The sequence below is a fragment of the Salvelinus alpinus genome, chromosome 4 (genome assembly GCF_045679555.1).
Source record: "Salvelinus alpinus chromosome 4, SLU_Salpinus.1, whole genome shotgun sequence".
In the NCBI taxonomy this organism is placed as follows: domain Eukaryota; kingdom Metazoa; phylum Chordata; class Actinopteri; order Salmoniformes; family Salmonidae; genus Salvelinus; species Salvelinus alpinus.
The window spans coordinates 64959266-64976094 of NC_092089.1; the positions used below are offsets into that span (position 1 = coordinate 64959266).

Genomic DNA, 16829 nt, shown 5'->3' on the forward strand with positions numbered 1-16829 from the left:
AAAATACATTTGATTGATTGACTGAATGAGATTTGAGTCGGTAAGGAAGGTTGATCCTCTCTATGCTGGTAGAGACAAAGCTAGGTCTGAGACTCTGAGAGATACAGCTATCTCTGTCTGAGCAGCAAGACTCATCTTTTGGACTTGTGAGTCAAAGGAACAGATATCGATGTGAAATTGGTATTCTGAAGATAATGTTCATGTCTGAAGGGCTCATGACGTCTGTGCTGGGAGAGATATAAAAAAAAAAAGAGGGTTGGAAAGGAATGCATAACATGAAATTGATATTCTGAAGAGATATGTTCATGACTGAAAGCTTGTGAAGTATATCCTGCTAAATATATACCGTATGTCCTAAATACATTTTTGAAGACGGTGAAGGAAATGAATTGATATTGATGCAGAATAGATTTTCTGAGGATATAATATACGATATCAACCCAGATGGAGATACATATCTGAGGACTGATATCTACCCAGATGGAGATACATATCTGAGGACTGATATCTACCCAGATGGAGATACATATCTGAGGGCTGATATCTACCCAGATGGAGATACATATCTGAGGACTGATATTTACCCAGATGGATATATATATCTGAGGACTGATATCTACCCAGATGGAGATACATATCTGAGGACTGATATCTACCCAGATGGAGATACATATCTGAGGGCTGATATCTACCCAGATGGAGATACATATCTGAGGACTGATATCTACCCAGATGGAGATACATATCTGAGGGCTGATATCTACCCAGATGGAGATACATATCTGAGGGCTGATATCTACCCAGATGGAGATACATATCTGAGGACTGATATCTACCCAGATGGATATATATATCTGAGGGCTGATATCTACCCAGATGGAGATACATATCTGAGGACTGATATCTACCCAGATGGAGATACATATCTGAGGATGATATCTACCCGAAAGGAATGGATATTCATTTGAAATTTTTTTTTGTTTGTGAAGAGATACAGTATGTTTGTCTCAAGGCTCACAAAATATATCTTGATAAAGGGGAGAGATGCATGTAGATGTGAAATCATTGGTCTTTAGGGGAAATTAGTGTTTCTGGAGTTTGAGGGATGAGTTTGAGTTGCTTTTCAAAGCCTCTGGTTTGACTGACTTCATCTTCATTGAGGTCGGTATGTATGTCCCCTACTGTCGCCATTTCCAGTTTCTCTATCCTCTCCTAAATTCACGTGTTTCCATACGTCCTCTGCCGCTCTGTCTTCTTTCTTTCTCATCTCCTGTTCTAACCGATTCTTCTTCCTCGCTCTCACTCTCATTCGCTCTCACTCTCGTTCGCTCTCTCTCTCGTTCGCTCTCTCTCTTGCTCTTTCTGCTTCCTCAGTCTTTTTCTTTCATCTCGACAGGGACCTTAATAAACAGTGTAGCTGTTTCTCAATCTGCCCGCAGGGATTCAACGTGCTTTTCAGAGGCACACACAATAAGACACACACACACACACACACACACACAATACAACACACACACATTACAACACACACACACATAGTACAACACACACACATACCCTTTCTGGTTCTTCCTCCACCTTTCAGTAAAATGGTTACTAGCAAGAAAAACTATTATGGGTACCTCAGGGAAATGACTTTCCCTGTCATTGTTGAGTTAGAGAGATGGAGCAGGAGATAACAACTTGCCCAGGAGTGTTAAGTTAGGCTACACCTTGAGGAAGTAGTGTGGAGTGGGAGCTACTGTAGAGTGAGAGACTTCTAGATAAAGGAATATAATGAAAGATAGAGGTGGAGACGGTTTCCTTGGAGGGATGAGGTGAGAGAGAGAGAGAACGGTAGAGAGAAAGAGAGACTGTTGAAAGAGAAGAGCAGAGCCCACTAAAGTATTTGTGTTTTATCGGCATCACAAACCTGGCGCTGTACCTCTGTCTATTTTCTGAGCATGATGAGTGGTAGCTAGCTACAGTGGACATGGGTCATGATACATACAGTAGATGTAGTCGCAGAGGACACATGCTGCCGTACTCCTCAGAGACATGGCTGCACTGTGATCATACATTCGTCTCTGTTCACACCTGGCGACAGAACATACAGTACAGAACGTGTAGAACACACACGTGTGTGACACCGCACAGGATATCACACAATAAATCACACGTTACAGTTTTTTGCAACCCATAGGACCCATTTCTCAATACTTCGGTCACTTTTTCAAAACTCTTCTCACAGTGAGCACAACAGCATTCTATGTGGGCTAAACTGTGGATCCTTTTTCATTGCTTTGGCACAAAATGCATTCAATGGCTACATCTTTCAATTTTCATGAAATATTTTCTCACTCAGACACAACGACCACCAAAACTCTATGTACCTACAGGCCAATTTGCACATGTTTACGTACTCTTTTCAAAACTGTTGAACTTAAGTTCAAAATCTAACATAACACAAAATTGAATAAGACAGCAATTTGCTACATTTCTACAGTAATACCGTACTGAAATATATTCCAAATCTAAAAAATGAAATGCTATCAAAACAATTAGACCAACCACAGCTGATTCCCATTGTAGCTGAACACCTGCCCAGGTGTTAGTCTTTCACTTTCATTACCATCTATACAAAATGGGACATCTTAGGAATAATGCTGTACTGTAATGTAAACATGGACTCAGCCAGAGATAGAGAAGTGGCTGACAGAGGAAGAAGAGTGGCTGAGAGCGGGAGAGGGAGAGGAGTACGTATGCGTGGTGGAAGAAGACTGAGAGGAAGATTATGAGCTGTAGTCTCAGATGAGATTAGGGCTACTATAATTGATCACGTAATAAATCACGGTCTATCAATGAGAGAGGCTGATCCGAGAGTGCAGCCAAATCTGCAACGCTCAACAGTGGCATCTATTGTGAGAAATTTCTGGCAAAACAACAGGTAAGATGTGCATTCTGCAAGGGCATCTGACTGAACTGCACATTACAGAAGTCAATTGAGCAAAGCCTCCAAACCCACTTGTGTGTAATTGTTTTTGTATTTCTGCTTAGGAGCCAACGGTTACCTCCCACAGGCGGGAGAGGTAGGATTTTCACTGCTGTGCAGGAAACTGCAATCGTTGATATGGTCATCAGAAACAATGGCATAGAACTCAGAGATTCGGGACAGAGTGTTGGCAGACAACATTACATATGGAAATATTCACAATGTAAGTATAACAACTATTTCTAGAGTCCTGAAACAACATCAAGTCAGGATGAAGGAGTTGTACACTGTCCCCTTTGAGAGGAACTCTGAACGAGTCAAGCAACTCAGGAACCAATACGTCCAGGTAAGATGACTATAAAATACAGAATTGGTTTTGAACAAAACCAAACAGGGCAGAGACACACAATGGCATGTTTTTAGGTATAATGTAAACTACCGTAATAGCCTAACTCTTATGTTGCCATGTGGATTTATTTTAGAGAGTCATGGAGATTGAAGCCAGGCAAACACCCCACGTATTCATCTTTGTGGATGAGGCTGGTTTCAACTTGGCCAAAACACGGCGGCAAGGAAGGAATGTGATTGGGAAAAGAGCCGCAGTGGATGTCCCGGGCCAGAGGGATGCCAACATCACAATGTGTGCAGCAATATCCTCTGATGGATTGCTGTTACACAAACCGCTAATTGGGCCATACAAATCCGAGCGTCTCGTTTCATTCCTGGATGACCTCTATGGAAGGGTTGTGCCAGGTGAGGAAAGGGTTGCAGTGAGGCGAAATCGGCCAACGTTTGTAATTGTATGGGACAATGTGGCATTTCACCACTCCCGTGCAGTCACAGAGTGGTTTGCAGCCCATCCCAGGATGGTGTCACCTTTCCTCCCACCTTACTCTCCATTCCTCAACCCAATAGAGGAATTATTTTCCTCAAGGAGGTGGAAGGTTTATGACCACCATCCACATGATCAAATGTCCCTCCTGGACGCAATGAATGCTGGATGCCTGGACATATCTGCAGAAGATTGCCAGGGATGGACCAGGCATGCCAATAGACTAGTTCCTTGGTGTATTGCCAAAGATGACATAAGATGTGATGTGGATGAGAACCTGTGGCCAAATGCAGAAGACAGGGTTGACTAGCATTGCTACTGTATCTGTATCGGTAGATGGTGTATATACAAATTCTTGTCTTTTGGAATCACTCAATGCCAAAAAATGACATAAAACATATTGAAGCATATTGCATTATGTCTGATTCATTCCTGTAACATATACTGCCGTGATTTCTAAACAGTAGAGAGGTGTCATTCTGGTTTTGTAAAGACATTTTACAAAAGAAAACATTGTGTAATGCCAACTGTGTTTTTTTAGGTCATTGTTTAGGTCATTGTTTTGTGAGTGACAAAGTGTGCTTGTTGGGTGACAACCTTTGCTAGTGTTATGGAAGAATGAGTTGATTTGAGACGTGTATGAAGTGTTTTGGTCGTTTTAGTGCATTTTGGATGTGAAATTAACTGCTGTGCCAAGCTGAAAGTTGGTTAGGAGAACTGTGTGAAGAGTGTGGAAAAAGTGACATACAGTAAGTATTGAGAAATGGGTCCTAGCGATGATAAAAAAACTGTAACATATCATGATCCCCCCACTTCTCTCCACCTCGCTCCCTACCACCTGTCTATTACATCTTTCTCTCTCTACATCCTCTCTCTCCCCTTCCCTTCCTGTTTCTCTTCCCTTTTTTAAAAAAGTCCATCACCTCCTCATCCTCCTCCTTTTCCTCTCCCACCCTTTCCTCACACTCCTTCTCCCCCCTCCACCTCCCTTCCTCTCTCTCTCTCCTCCTTTCTGTCTCACTCTGCTCTCTCCTAGTGTGCGTTTTATAGATTCATGTATGTACTGGGGGATGTAATGATGCATGGACTGGGTGACAAGTGAGATGGTTGATGGATTGGAGGGCTGTGTGTGCTTCATGTACAAGCTATGAGGGCTGTGTGTGTGAGGGGTGGGGGGGAAAGAGGCAGGAGAAGATGTGACACACAGGTCTCTGTCCTCTTGAGAATTATTTGTGTGTCTGTGAAGGTGTTTGTGTGACAGTATGATTATGTATGAAATCAATTTCGTTAACGTAAATAATTGGTTTGTGGAGGGGGTGTGTGTGTGTGTGTGTGGTGTAATTATATCTGTGTGTTTGAGTGTCATGTTTATACTTAAGGGGGGTGGAATGGTTTAACAGTAGTGAAATCATGATCTATGATTCAATGAATCAACCTCTTACTGATTCACGGATTTACTGATTAAATGATTCACTGATTAGCTGATTCACTGATTCACTGATTTACGGATTGTTTGCTAGGGGATGGGGGAAAAGTGTGACACCAATCAGGCCCCCGAGGACTGGAATTGCCCAGGCCTGCTCTAGAGTATTTTGGGGGTAGGAGCACAGCAGCAACTACTAATGTGTAACAGGTGAGAGAGAGAAGGAGAGGGAGGGAGAGGAGCTAAGCGCCACCACAGAGATTGAGAGAGTAGAAGACCGGAAGAGGGGGTCGGTTCATGAGCGGCATGAGTGGAGAGAGGGAAGGAGTGGGAGTGCAAACTGTCAGACATGTGACGAAACCTCTTCGGACAGACAGAGCGTAGACAAGGCTGTTACCATGACGACAACATGGGCGCTGTGGTGGGCACGTTAACCATGGGGGAGAGAACCAAGGGGGAGAGGAGGGGAGGCCGTCCAGAGGAGAGACACATGCGCATGTACGTGCACACACGCACACACACAACTTAAAAAAGAGTGTTAGCACTCACATACACACATTTATGAAAACAACACAACCTACACCTAGCAATAACACACGCAACCAATATAAAGTCAAACACACACACACACACACACACTAATAATCAGGTAACTCTGTCACTACACCATGGAAGCATCTGTTGAATGTTTGTGTGAGAGAGAGACTGAGGTAACAGGTGTGTAAAAACTAAAGAGCGAGAGAGAGTTTCATCAGGAAAGAGAGAATGTATAGCTAGTGTTCATGTCTATGTGCATGCCAGGGTGGTGTCTGTGTGTTTGCATGTCAATGTGTTGGAGGTGGAAGGAAGTGACGTGTGTGTGTGTGTCTGAAGAAGAGAGAAGAGTATGTGAGCAGAGTGATAAATACCTTGCATGTGTGTGTGTCGCCCTTCCACTGCTGTGCGCACACACACACGCACGCACGCACACACACACACACACACATGCACAAGGTATTTATCACTCTGCTCACACACTCTTTTCTTGCCTGTTACCTTGGAAGCACGGTCGTCATGGCAACAAAAGATGTCCGTTTTGGGAGGGACAGGTCAGCGCGGTGTTATAGGACATGTGGGTCCAAAGTTAACCAAGGCCATATAGGGCATGTACTCACAGGTTACGAGAGAGAGATGGAGAGAGAAAGAAATAGAGGGGTGGGGGGGGGGTTATGGAAAGGGAGAGGGGAGAGAAGGGGGTATTGAGGATCTGTTGCTCTCCATGTTAGCCAGAAGAAAATGTGCTTATTGCTCATTTGCATTCTTTTGCATATTACTTATTGCTAATTTGCATACTTTTTCATATTACTCTGTCATTCTAGGATATTTCCATATGGGCTATTGCCATATTGTAACATAACATTCAACTGAACACAAATATATAAGCACCATGTAAAGTGTTGGTCCCATTTTCATGAGCTGAAATAAAAGATCAAAGTTCCATGTGCAGAAAATGCTTATTTGCAAATTTTGTGCACAAATTTGTTAACATCCCTGTTAGTGAGCATTTCTCCTTTGCCAAGATAACAATGTTTTGGAGAATTTGGCAGTACGTCCAAGCGACCTCACAAACGCAGACCACGTGTAACCACGCCAGCCCAGGACCTTCACATCCGGCTTCTTCACCTGCAGGATCGTATGAGGCCAGCCACCCGGACAGCTGATGAAACTGAAGTATTTCTGCACAAACTGTCAGAAACCGTCTCAGGGAAGCTCATGTGCGTGCTCTTCGTCCTCACCAGGGTCTTGACCTGACTGCAGTTCGGCATCATTACCGACTTCAGTGGGCAAATACTCACCTTCGATGGCCACTGGCAGGCTGGAGAAGTGTTCTCTTCGCGGATGAATCCCGGTTTCAACTGTACCTGGCAGATGGAAGACAGCGTGTATGGAGTCGTGTGGGCGAGCAGTTTGCTGATGTCAACTTTGAGAACAGAGTGCCCCATGGTGGCGGTGGTCTTCAAGTATGGGCCGGCATAAGCTATGAACAACGAACACAATTGCCTTTTATCGATGGCAATTTGAATGTACAGAGAAAACCTGACGAGATCCTGAGGCCCATTGTCGTGCCATTTGTCCGCCTCCATCACCTCATGTTTCACCGATTGAGCATGTTTGGGATGCTCTGGATCGACGTGTACGAAAGCGTGTTCCAGTTCCCGCCAATATCCAGCAACTTTGCACAGCCATTGAAGAGGAGTGGGACAAAATTCCAAAATTGCATGAGGCAAATGGTGATCACACCAGATACTGACTGGCTTTCTGATCCACACCCCTACCTTTTTTGTTAAATGTATCTGTGACCAACAGATTCATATCTGTATTCACAGTCCTGAGAAATCTAAAGAATTTATTTCCATTGACTGATTTCATTATATGAACTGTAAATTGTTGTTTAAAAATAAAATGTTGTTCAGTGTAAATCCCATTGGCTAACATATCATATGTTTTATATTATGAAATACTGACATACTGTATATGAACACGTACATGATTAAATATAGTTTAGTGCATTATATGTCTTGTTCCCAGTTCCCTCCATATACTCTGTGTTCAATACGAGGCCGTGAGAACGTCAGATTACAGTCAGATATCCCTTGTGACATGTTACAGATAATATGTGATATGTATAAGGTGATTATAGTCCTATTCTAGTAATGCATTGTCATGTCATCGCTTTATCATAATAAAGCTGTGCTCTGGACGTGTGTTATCCTGTTCTGTTTCTATCTCCCTGATGTTCTCTGCTGCTTGTTGTCTCTGTGACAGTGCCTGTGTGTGTCTCTTCTGTGACAGTCAGTCTGACTGAGTCTCAACAGAGGCTTTTTGATGGCTTTTTCCCTCTGGTGAATTGTTCATTCCTTCTCTTCCGCCTCCATCGTTAACTCCCTCACCTGGCCCCCTGAAGCAATGTTGTCTTCATCTTCTCTCTCCCTGCCACTCTCGCTCTCATATTTTCTGTCCCTTTGTGTCTTTTCTGCCATCTCTCTCTCTCTTTGCTTTCCTTTCCTCGTCATCTCTCTCCATATCTCTTCCTCCCTCGCTCTCTCTTTCGCTCTATCTGTCAACCTCATCTTTTTGTTGTCCCCAATCTGTCTCCTTCCTCCCTCTCTGTTGTGCTCTCGTATCCTCCTTTCCTGCTCATTCCACTCTTCTGTTTCTCTTTATCTCTTTCTTTCTGTCTCTCTCTCTCCCACACACTTCAGATTGTATCATCTGCATCTTTCTCCTCGCTCTCCTCGCTCTCATCCCAACCTTTCCACATCCCTCTTTTTTCTCTCTCATCCACCCTCTTTTTTCTCTCTCATCCACCTCTCCCATTCAATCCCCTTTCCCTCCCTCCCGTTCCGTCTCTCACCCACACTGTGGTGTAGACTTTGTATTACAGGGTGTGAGAGTGCTTATTAACCAAGACATCCTGTGACGACAGCCTCAGTTGACTATCTAGTAGCATGTGTGTGTCTTCATCTGCGGACACCATGTATGCAGAAGCCTCTCTTCTTGTCCATGGGGATGAGCGGATGGATGAACTCTAATGCCTTTCACACTGACTGTCTCGTGGTCATTAGCGTAATAATTATTGCAGCGGTGTGTGTGTGTGTTTGCTGAATCTTTGTCGGTCAGTTTCTGCCTGTTTTGCCTGGGTGTGTTGCTTTTTCACTCTCTAGGAATATGTGGAGATGCCACTCTGTGTGTCTGTTTTGGACATAGCGAGCCATTCAAAAAGGCTGGTGATCACGTACATTGGCAGTAGGGCTGCCTCAAATTTGACAGTGATGTATTGCCGTGTGAAGGGTGAACCTTGTTGTTGAGGTATGCCAATTTGCCACCCTGAAGTCGATACAGTTGCTTTAGTCAAATGGGATTTAGAAATTAGCGTCTTCTTTCCACTGGTTGTGAGTGTATGAGGTAAGGCTGTGGTACTCCATTTGTGTGTGTAAAAGTGTGTAATATGTCTATGTTAGTGATCCATATGTAGTGCGTTCAGAAAGTATTCATGCCCCTTGACTTTTGCGCACATTTTTTTTTTTACAAAGTTGGATTACAATGGACTTATTGTTATTTTTGTCAACGATCTACACAAAATACTCCCATGTCAAAGTGGAAGAAAAACTCGATCATTCTGTGTAAGTCTTAGGGCCCGATCCTGACTTAGGCATTTGTGGCGACTTAGGATTTTCTGCCCTTCCTACACACGCCTTTCCTACGCACTTCTCAGTATTTGGTATTCAGACTTGCCTTATCGAGTTGCCAACAGATATTCTCGTGGAGTTTTCATTCAATGGGGTTTAAAGTACATTTATCTTAAGCCATCCCTTTAAATAAGGTGCACCTTTAATTAGAATTTGGTCGACAGACTCATTAGAATACATTGAGAGAACAGGGTCAGAATATAGGGCGCCAGGAAAGAAAGCCATCTATGCATAGTCCTCTCTGTTTCAGCACCAACTGGTAGATACATTCTTGTAGATTATGCAGTCAAATTTTAGGGTTAGGAAAGTACAAAAAATGAACCTTTGCACACAAAATATAACGATGATTAAAAAGTACAGTGGTTTGATCCACCCTGAAAGTTTCCATATTCAAGTTCAATCCGCAAAATATTGGAAGGTGGAAAAAAAGCGTACAGTAGGGGTTGAACAACAGTCCTATAAATCTACCCTAATCCTCACTGATCATGGAACTGTACGACAACGATCCAGTCATTATGAACCGTGTGCCAGGTTTAACCTGCTATGTGTGGTCTGAGTTCCATAATGATTCAACTAGGCTACATGTCCCAAACGATTGTACAACGTTAGCCTAATATGATCCACTAATGCCAGTGACCCTCAGGAACAATTTACAACGATGTGTCAGAGGGAAGAAAGGTAAACGGAATGGAATGATGCAAAAATACATGTATGTGGGTATTACTGACGGTGGCTCCCGATAGTGGCTAATATTTAACATGTTACAAACTGTCAAATAAAATGGAGAAAAGCCCGGTCACATACTCAAAACTAAGTGCACAGATCAACTCATCAGCCCTACTGATGTCTATAGCATTAGTCTCCACATTTCATCCGTGCAATTCAAATTCAGAATAACGGCAAAACTATTTATTTCCAATTTGACTGTGGAAAAGGGGCCGCAATACATGTCATGTTGATATGACTTTCAGTTTGTACGGCTAGTTTCACATTAATCCCCAGGGATCATAAGGAAAAATCATCTAAAACAATCACTATTTGTATTTACAATCCCCTTCTACAAACAGATTCCTCATTTACCTAGCTCTTATCAATATCACGTACCAATTTGTAAATAACTGTGCACGGAGAATTCTGTTATTTCCATCAGGGGGGAAAAAAGTGGATGCTTTTTCCACTTGGAACCGGCAGGTTCGCTAGACCTTACTCATGGTATCCTCACGTGTAAAGGTGGTGGAATTATGGGGGAATGAAGTCAAGGTCAGAATAAGGTGTATCTGTAGACACACCTCCTCCACACCTTCATTTATTCCATCTCCACCCAAAACGAATAGTGGTTGAATAGCATGCTCTTCTAATCCTACGTTCCCTTCACACGCTCTTAACTCGGGTCGGAATTGGGGCCTAAGAGCTTTGCACACCTGGATTGTACAATATTTGCCCATTTATTCTTTCAAAAAGTCTTCCAAGCTCTGTCAAATTGGTTGTTGATCATTTCTAAAAACATAATTCCACTTTGACATAATGGGGTATTGTGTGTGGATCAGTGACACAAAATCTAAATGTTATCCATTTCAAATTCAGGCTGTAACACAACAAAATGTGGATAAGGGGTGCGAATTCTTTCTGAAGGCACTGTACCTGCTCAGTGTGGTGATGTCAGAGTAGTGGTTATGCTTCTTAGAGAGTGCTCCTCGCTGTTAAATGGCCAATGAGAAGCAGCTGTAGCTCTTGCCTGATTCAGATTTATGCAAACGAGCATCTCATACAGAAGGATTACCGGGATCAGTTTGAATAGAACGGCAGAAGAGAAGAATAGGGATGCATACACTTATTTACATCACACGCTTATCCAGCGAGACTTACGGAAGCAATTAGGATTAAGTGCTTACACATTGACAACGACAAAAAATCACCTAGTCAGTTTGGAGATTCAAACCAGAGACCTTTTGGTTACTGGCCCATCTCGCTTAACTGCTAGGCTACCTGCCGCCCACTCCATTGTAAGGAAACCCTGACAAGACATGTTCAAACTGCTGAACAGGTTCTGGAAATAATACCATTAGACCAATATGAAAGGAGGAAGTGGACAATGACAGTCAAGGATCTAATCTTGCAAGAGTGTCTGCCTCCCTCTACTGGTAAATTTTAATTACTGCAAGTTGATTTTACTTTATTAATTTCTATTTTTGATTTTTATTTAACCTTTATTTAACTATGAAAGTCGGTTAAGAACAATGACGGCCTACACATACAGTGGAATGTAATTTCTAGGTAAAAATAAAAGCTCTTGGCGTCACTGGTTGGTTTACATGGGGGACAATAACTTGTGTTTATTGTAATTGTGTGTCATTTAAAGGATATAACGTCAATTTAGCAGTTACCTTCAAGCAAGTTAAGCACAGCTCTGTGACGTACAGTACAAACACACACACAGCTGGCAGGTTGAAGGTGAGTGTATCATTGTCCTGGTAGGTTCAGTGGGTCATCTCTCGCCCTGGAGGTGGGGTCCATCCTGAGAGTGAAGGACATTCTATTACTAAACAGAGAGAAAGGGGGAGGGAATGAGAGAGAGTGAAAGCGGAAAACTGGGGATAGGGGGAGTGAGGGTCACAGGCATGGTGCGAAGGTAAGAGGGAGAGATGCCCGAGGGAGGACGAGGGGGATAAGGAGGGGAGAGGTGGAGAGAGAGCGAGGCAGGTATAATGACAGTGGTTGCAGTCAGTGAGAGGAGACAGAAGTAGAGATAGAGGGGAAGGGGAGAGAGGGGTGGGATACGTCCTGTAGAAAGTTTAGATACGTACCGCCAGAGCAGGGGAAGATAGGAGACCAGGAAGAAAGGGAAAAAACAGCTGTAGACCTGATACATATAGAGATAGATACAAGAGAGATGGATAATGAGGGAGAACATGAGGCGAGCAGTCTCCATATCATAGCTATTATGCTTCTGATCTGCGGGGCGGTTAAACTACTGCACCTTGTGGGGGTCATCCATGTTGAGGGTGAGTAGTTACCACTGGCACCACTACTATGCTGAATATCAACCCGGATAGTCTGTGTCTCTTGACCGTGTTAGCCTGCTGGGCAAATAGAGTTAAAAGGCTGTAAATGTGTACTGTGCAAAACTCTGATATTACTTCCATATGAATGGAAGATAGCTATGAGTATTGATGTCTATGACTATTGCTGTAGTATTATGGGGTGTGAAGGTACAGGGGGGGGACAGGGCTAATAGTTGGGGGGGGAAGAGAACTACTGTTACCTGTGTGTAGGGTTGCAAAGGGAGGGTATATTGCTAGACATTTTCTATGTAAACTACCGAATATGTTTTGTATCTTTGAATGATCTAATGTCATCTATAAGAAGACATCTAGTGGCCCTTTTGGGGACTTCAGATTATCATGGGTGTCTGTAATTATCTCTGGCCCTCTCACTGGCCTTGTCAATATATATGAAATGATGAAAATATAATGACAAAGCTGTAAAACATTATCCTAAATATAAACCATCAACTTAGTGAACACCGTTGGTGTTTAATATGAAGGTTTCATCATGAAATGTATTGTTTTTACACACTTCTATTTATTTTACTATGCAAATACCCTTTGCCTTGATGACAGCTTTGCACACTCTTGGCATTCTCTCAACCAGCTTCATGAGGAATGCTTTTCCAACAGTCTTGAAGGAGTTCCCACATATGCTGAGCACTTGTTGGCTGCTTTTCCTTCACTCTGTGGTCCAACTCATCCCAAACCATCTCAATTGGGTTGAGGTCTGGTGATTTTGTGGGCCAGGTCATCTGATGCAGCACCATCACTCTCCTTCTTGGTCAAATAGCCTTTACACAACCTGGAGGTGTGTTTTGTGTCATTGTCCTGTTGAAAAACAAATTATAGTCCCACTAAGTGCAAACCAGATGGGATGGCGTATCGCTGCAGAATGCTGTGGTAGCCATGCTGGTTAAGTGTGCCTTGAATTCTAAATAAATAATTGACAGTTTCACCAGCAAAGCACCATCACACCTCCTCTTCCATGCTTTACGGTGGGAACTACACATGCGGAGATCATCTGTTTACCTACTCTGCGTCTCACAAAGACGCGGCGTTTGGAAGCAAAAATCTCAAATTTGGACTCATCAGACCAAAGGACAGATTTCCACCGGTCTAATGTCCATTGTGCGTGTTTCTTGGCCCAAGCAAGTCTCTTCTTATTATTGGTGTCCTTTAGTGGTGGTTTCTTTGTAGAAATTCAACCATGAAGGCCTGATTCACGCTGTCTCCTCTGAACAGTTGATGTTGAGATGTGTCTGTTACCTGAACTCTGTGAAGCATTTATTTGGGCTGCAATCTGAGGTGTGGTTAACTAATGAAATGATCCTGTGCAGCATAGGTAACGCTCGGTCTTCCTTTCCTGCGGCTATCCTCATGAGAGCCAGTTTCACCATAGGACTTTTTTTGCGACTGCACTTAATGACACTTTCAAAGTTCTTGAAATGTTCCGTATTGACTGACCTTCATGTCTTAAAGTAGTGATGGACTGTCGTTTCTCTTTGTTTATTTGAGCTGTTCTTGCCATAATATGGACTTGGTCTTTTACCAAATAGGGCTGTATACCACCCCTACCTTGTCACAACACAACTGATTGGCTCAAACACATTAAGAAGGAAAGAAATTCCATAAATTAACAAGGCAGACCTGTTAATTGAAATGCATTCCAGGTGACTACCTAATGAAGCTGGTTGAGAGAATGTCAAGAGTGTGCAAAGCTGTCATCAAGGCAAAGGGTGGCTACTTTGAAGAATCTCAAATATAAATATATATTTTGATTTGTTTAACACTTTTTTGGTTACTACATGATTCCATATGTGTTATAGTAGCTGTGTCCACACTTTTGACTGGTACTGTACACAAATGCTTTATATCATATGGTGCTGTAATTACTATAAAGTCAGACCCATTTGGTCATTATTAACATACACATAAATGTATTATATATGACGCTGTACTTCCTATAAGGTCAGACACCTTTGGTCGTTAATAACACATACATAAAGGCTTAATGATGTAAACACAAATGTATTAACACTTAGGAAATGATCACTAACAGCTAAAACAGTTTCATAAAGTCCAGCAATGCAATTACGTTGAACATTACACAGGGCTGTGAATAGTGTAGCTTCTTTAAGCTGGCAAATGGTTATTGTCTTTCTTCCTGCTGGAGGTACTGCATGTTGGTTCCAACCTTAAAAGTAACAACAAAGAAAGTTAGCAGGTTTGTTAGGAAATGCCTTTGTCCCACCATCTGGATAAGGGCATTTCTGTGCTGCGCCAGAAACTCAGAATGGGAAACTCCATTCAATTCGTATTATTATATTTCTCTTTAATTTACAAATGTCATAACGTGACTATGAGACATGGCTGTATCTAGGGTGAATTGTATTTAGCTGAGCCTGCTAGCAAGCTACATTTCGGTGAGGTCACCGAAATTATTTTAAATAACAATTGAGGTAGCTACTGTATGTAATCTAACTCAACACCTAACTACTACAAAATCATTTAGATTATAATACATAAGGCTTAATTTACTTGTTTTTTTTACTGTTCGGTGGCAGTTGATGTTCAAACTCATCACATGTTCAGCGTCTCGTCAGCAACACTAAAAAAGTACTTCCGGATCTCGGATTTTACGAAATGTTCTCAATAAAAGTCTCCCACGTAATAGTATAAAAGATTCGATACCCATTCATGATATATGAACAATTATTGTTGAGACATTAAAATGATTCATATTTGTTCATGTTTAAGTGACATTTGCATTACAGTTTGGTTTTAAATAAATAAATGCCGCCAATGCGAATCACTGTATATGGAATACATATTGGCTTTCAGTAATAACTATTGTGATTGCCGCAGTAAATGTATGTTAGGGATTACTCAGTAGGGTCTGTAGAATGTATACTGTATATGGTGTCCTTTCGTGGGGCTCTGAATAATACGGAGTGTTTCTGGCCTTTTACGCGAAGCACAGCCACAATGCGTAATATTTGACCGTGAACACTGCAGCAGAAGCGAACTCCTTCCTCCCGCTAGTCTTTCCTCCACGTGAGGCTCCAGCAAGTAGAGTATTCATTGGCATCCGAATCATATCACATGTGCGCGTAACGCACTGTAGAAAACCCGCTAACAGTGCAGGGCATGCTCACTGAATTAAAGGGAAATTACACTAAAAACAAATCTACGTTTCAACCCCTGATGTGGTTTAAGCATTGTTGTGAAGACAGAAAATCAAAAGTTGTAGTTTTTTTCCATTAAAGAAACGTGAAAAAAATCGGTTAAACCAGAAAAACTGGGGGAAATCCGAAACCTGTGAAAACAAAACCAAGAAAACAGAATTTGGGCAAAAAAATAAGTAGGCAAAAAAATGTAATGTATGCCCTACCAATGATTTTTGATGCGCGTGACTGCACTTTAGAGTGTGTGTCATCCTGCAGCTCAGCATTTTGGGGGAAATTGAGGTCAGGTCCAATATTGACTATGCACCGAAGAGGGAAAGAGGTTGGGCCATCCTAAAAATGTTTTAGTGAAATATAATATAACATTTTGCAGGCACTTTTATCCAAAGCGACCTACAGTCATGCGTGAATACATTTTTACGTATGGGTGGTCCCGAGAATCGAACCCAATACCTTGGCGTTGCAATGCTCTACCAAGATGCATGACAGGGATAGAACTGCTTTGTGAAGCCTCAATTTAATATGATTTATAAGGCCTTTATTAAGTGGTGCTTATGTCAACCTTTATAAAGCACAGGTTTATGTCATATTTGACATAGTGGGTTATGTCCCACAGTTATGCCACATTTATGAACACTTTATAAAGCATGACATACGGTTATAGATGATTTGCCACACATTTAAGTAGTGTTTATGAAGGCTTTTTGAAGCCGTTATAAGCCGCACATCATTTAAAGCGGGCCCAAAAAAGGAATTCTGTACATTAATAAATGTCTTAAGTTAACATAAAGTAGTGTAGTTAGTATAAATGATAAAAGTTACGATAGATTGCCATAGATTTGCTGTTAATTACCAAAATTACTGCAGATACCAATAGCTTTGGTAAAATACCAGTAGCTTTGCAACCCTAGCTCTGTGTGAGGCTGGCTTTGTGTGTCAGTGCATGTGTGACTGTACAGTATCATTGAACAGTGCATCTGTCAGAGCAGCTGTAACGTAAGTGTCACTTGGCTTCCCAGGTGAGTTGTGTCTGAATTACCTCACCTCGGGCTAGAGTCAGCACTCTCCACCTCTCACTAATGAGACACTGACAGAGACAGCTCTGCCACCAGGATGAAACCAAATGGCCTGGAGGAGTGTGT

The 16829-nt window shown here is 42.2% G+C and overlaps 1 protein-coding gene and 1 long non-coding RNA gene across 6 annotated transcripts in view; one reads left to right on the forward strand and one right to left on the reverse strand.

Annotated features, from left to right (window-relative positions):
- LOC139574159 (A-type potassium channel modulatory protein KCNIP1-like) overlaps positions 1-16829 on the forward strand; it is a 45026-nt gene that overhangs the window by 19504 nt on the left and 8693 nt on the right. For 2 of the 5 annotated variants that reach the window (XM_071398397.1, XM_071398398.1), the window contains one exon: positions 3037-3194. The exons of 2 other annotated variants lie outside the window; for them this stretch is intronic. In XM_071398397.1, the coding sequence (XP_071254498.1) occupies positions 3110-3194 (85 nt within the window). In that variant the 5' untranslated portion in view covers positions 3037-3109. Of the gene's footprint in view, positions 1-2254; positions 2927-3036; positions 3195-16829 lie in introns of those variants that run through there. One more of the 5 variants, XM_071398395.1, reaches the window with a different exon arrangement.
- LOC139574160 (uncharacterized) lies at positions 11759-15119 on the reverse strand. Its single transcript, XR_011674732.1, has 4 exons — positions 15041-15119; positions 14598-14696; positions 12433-12532; positions 11759-11970 (listed from the first exon to the last, which is right to left on the reverse strand). It is a non-coding gene; the product is annotated as an uncharacterized lncRNA (long non-coding RNA).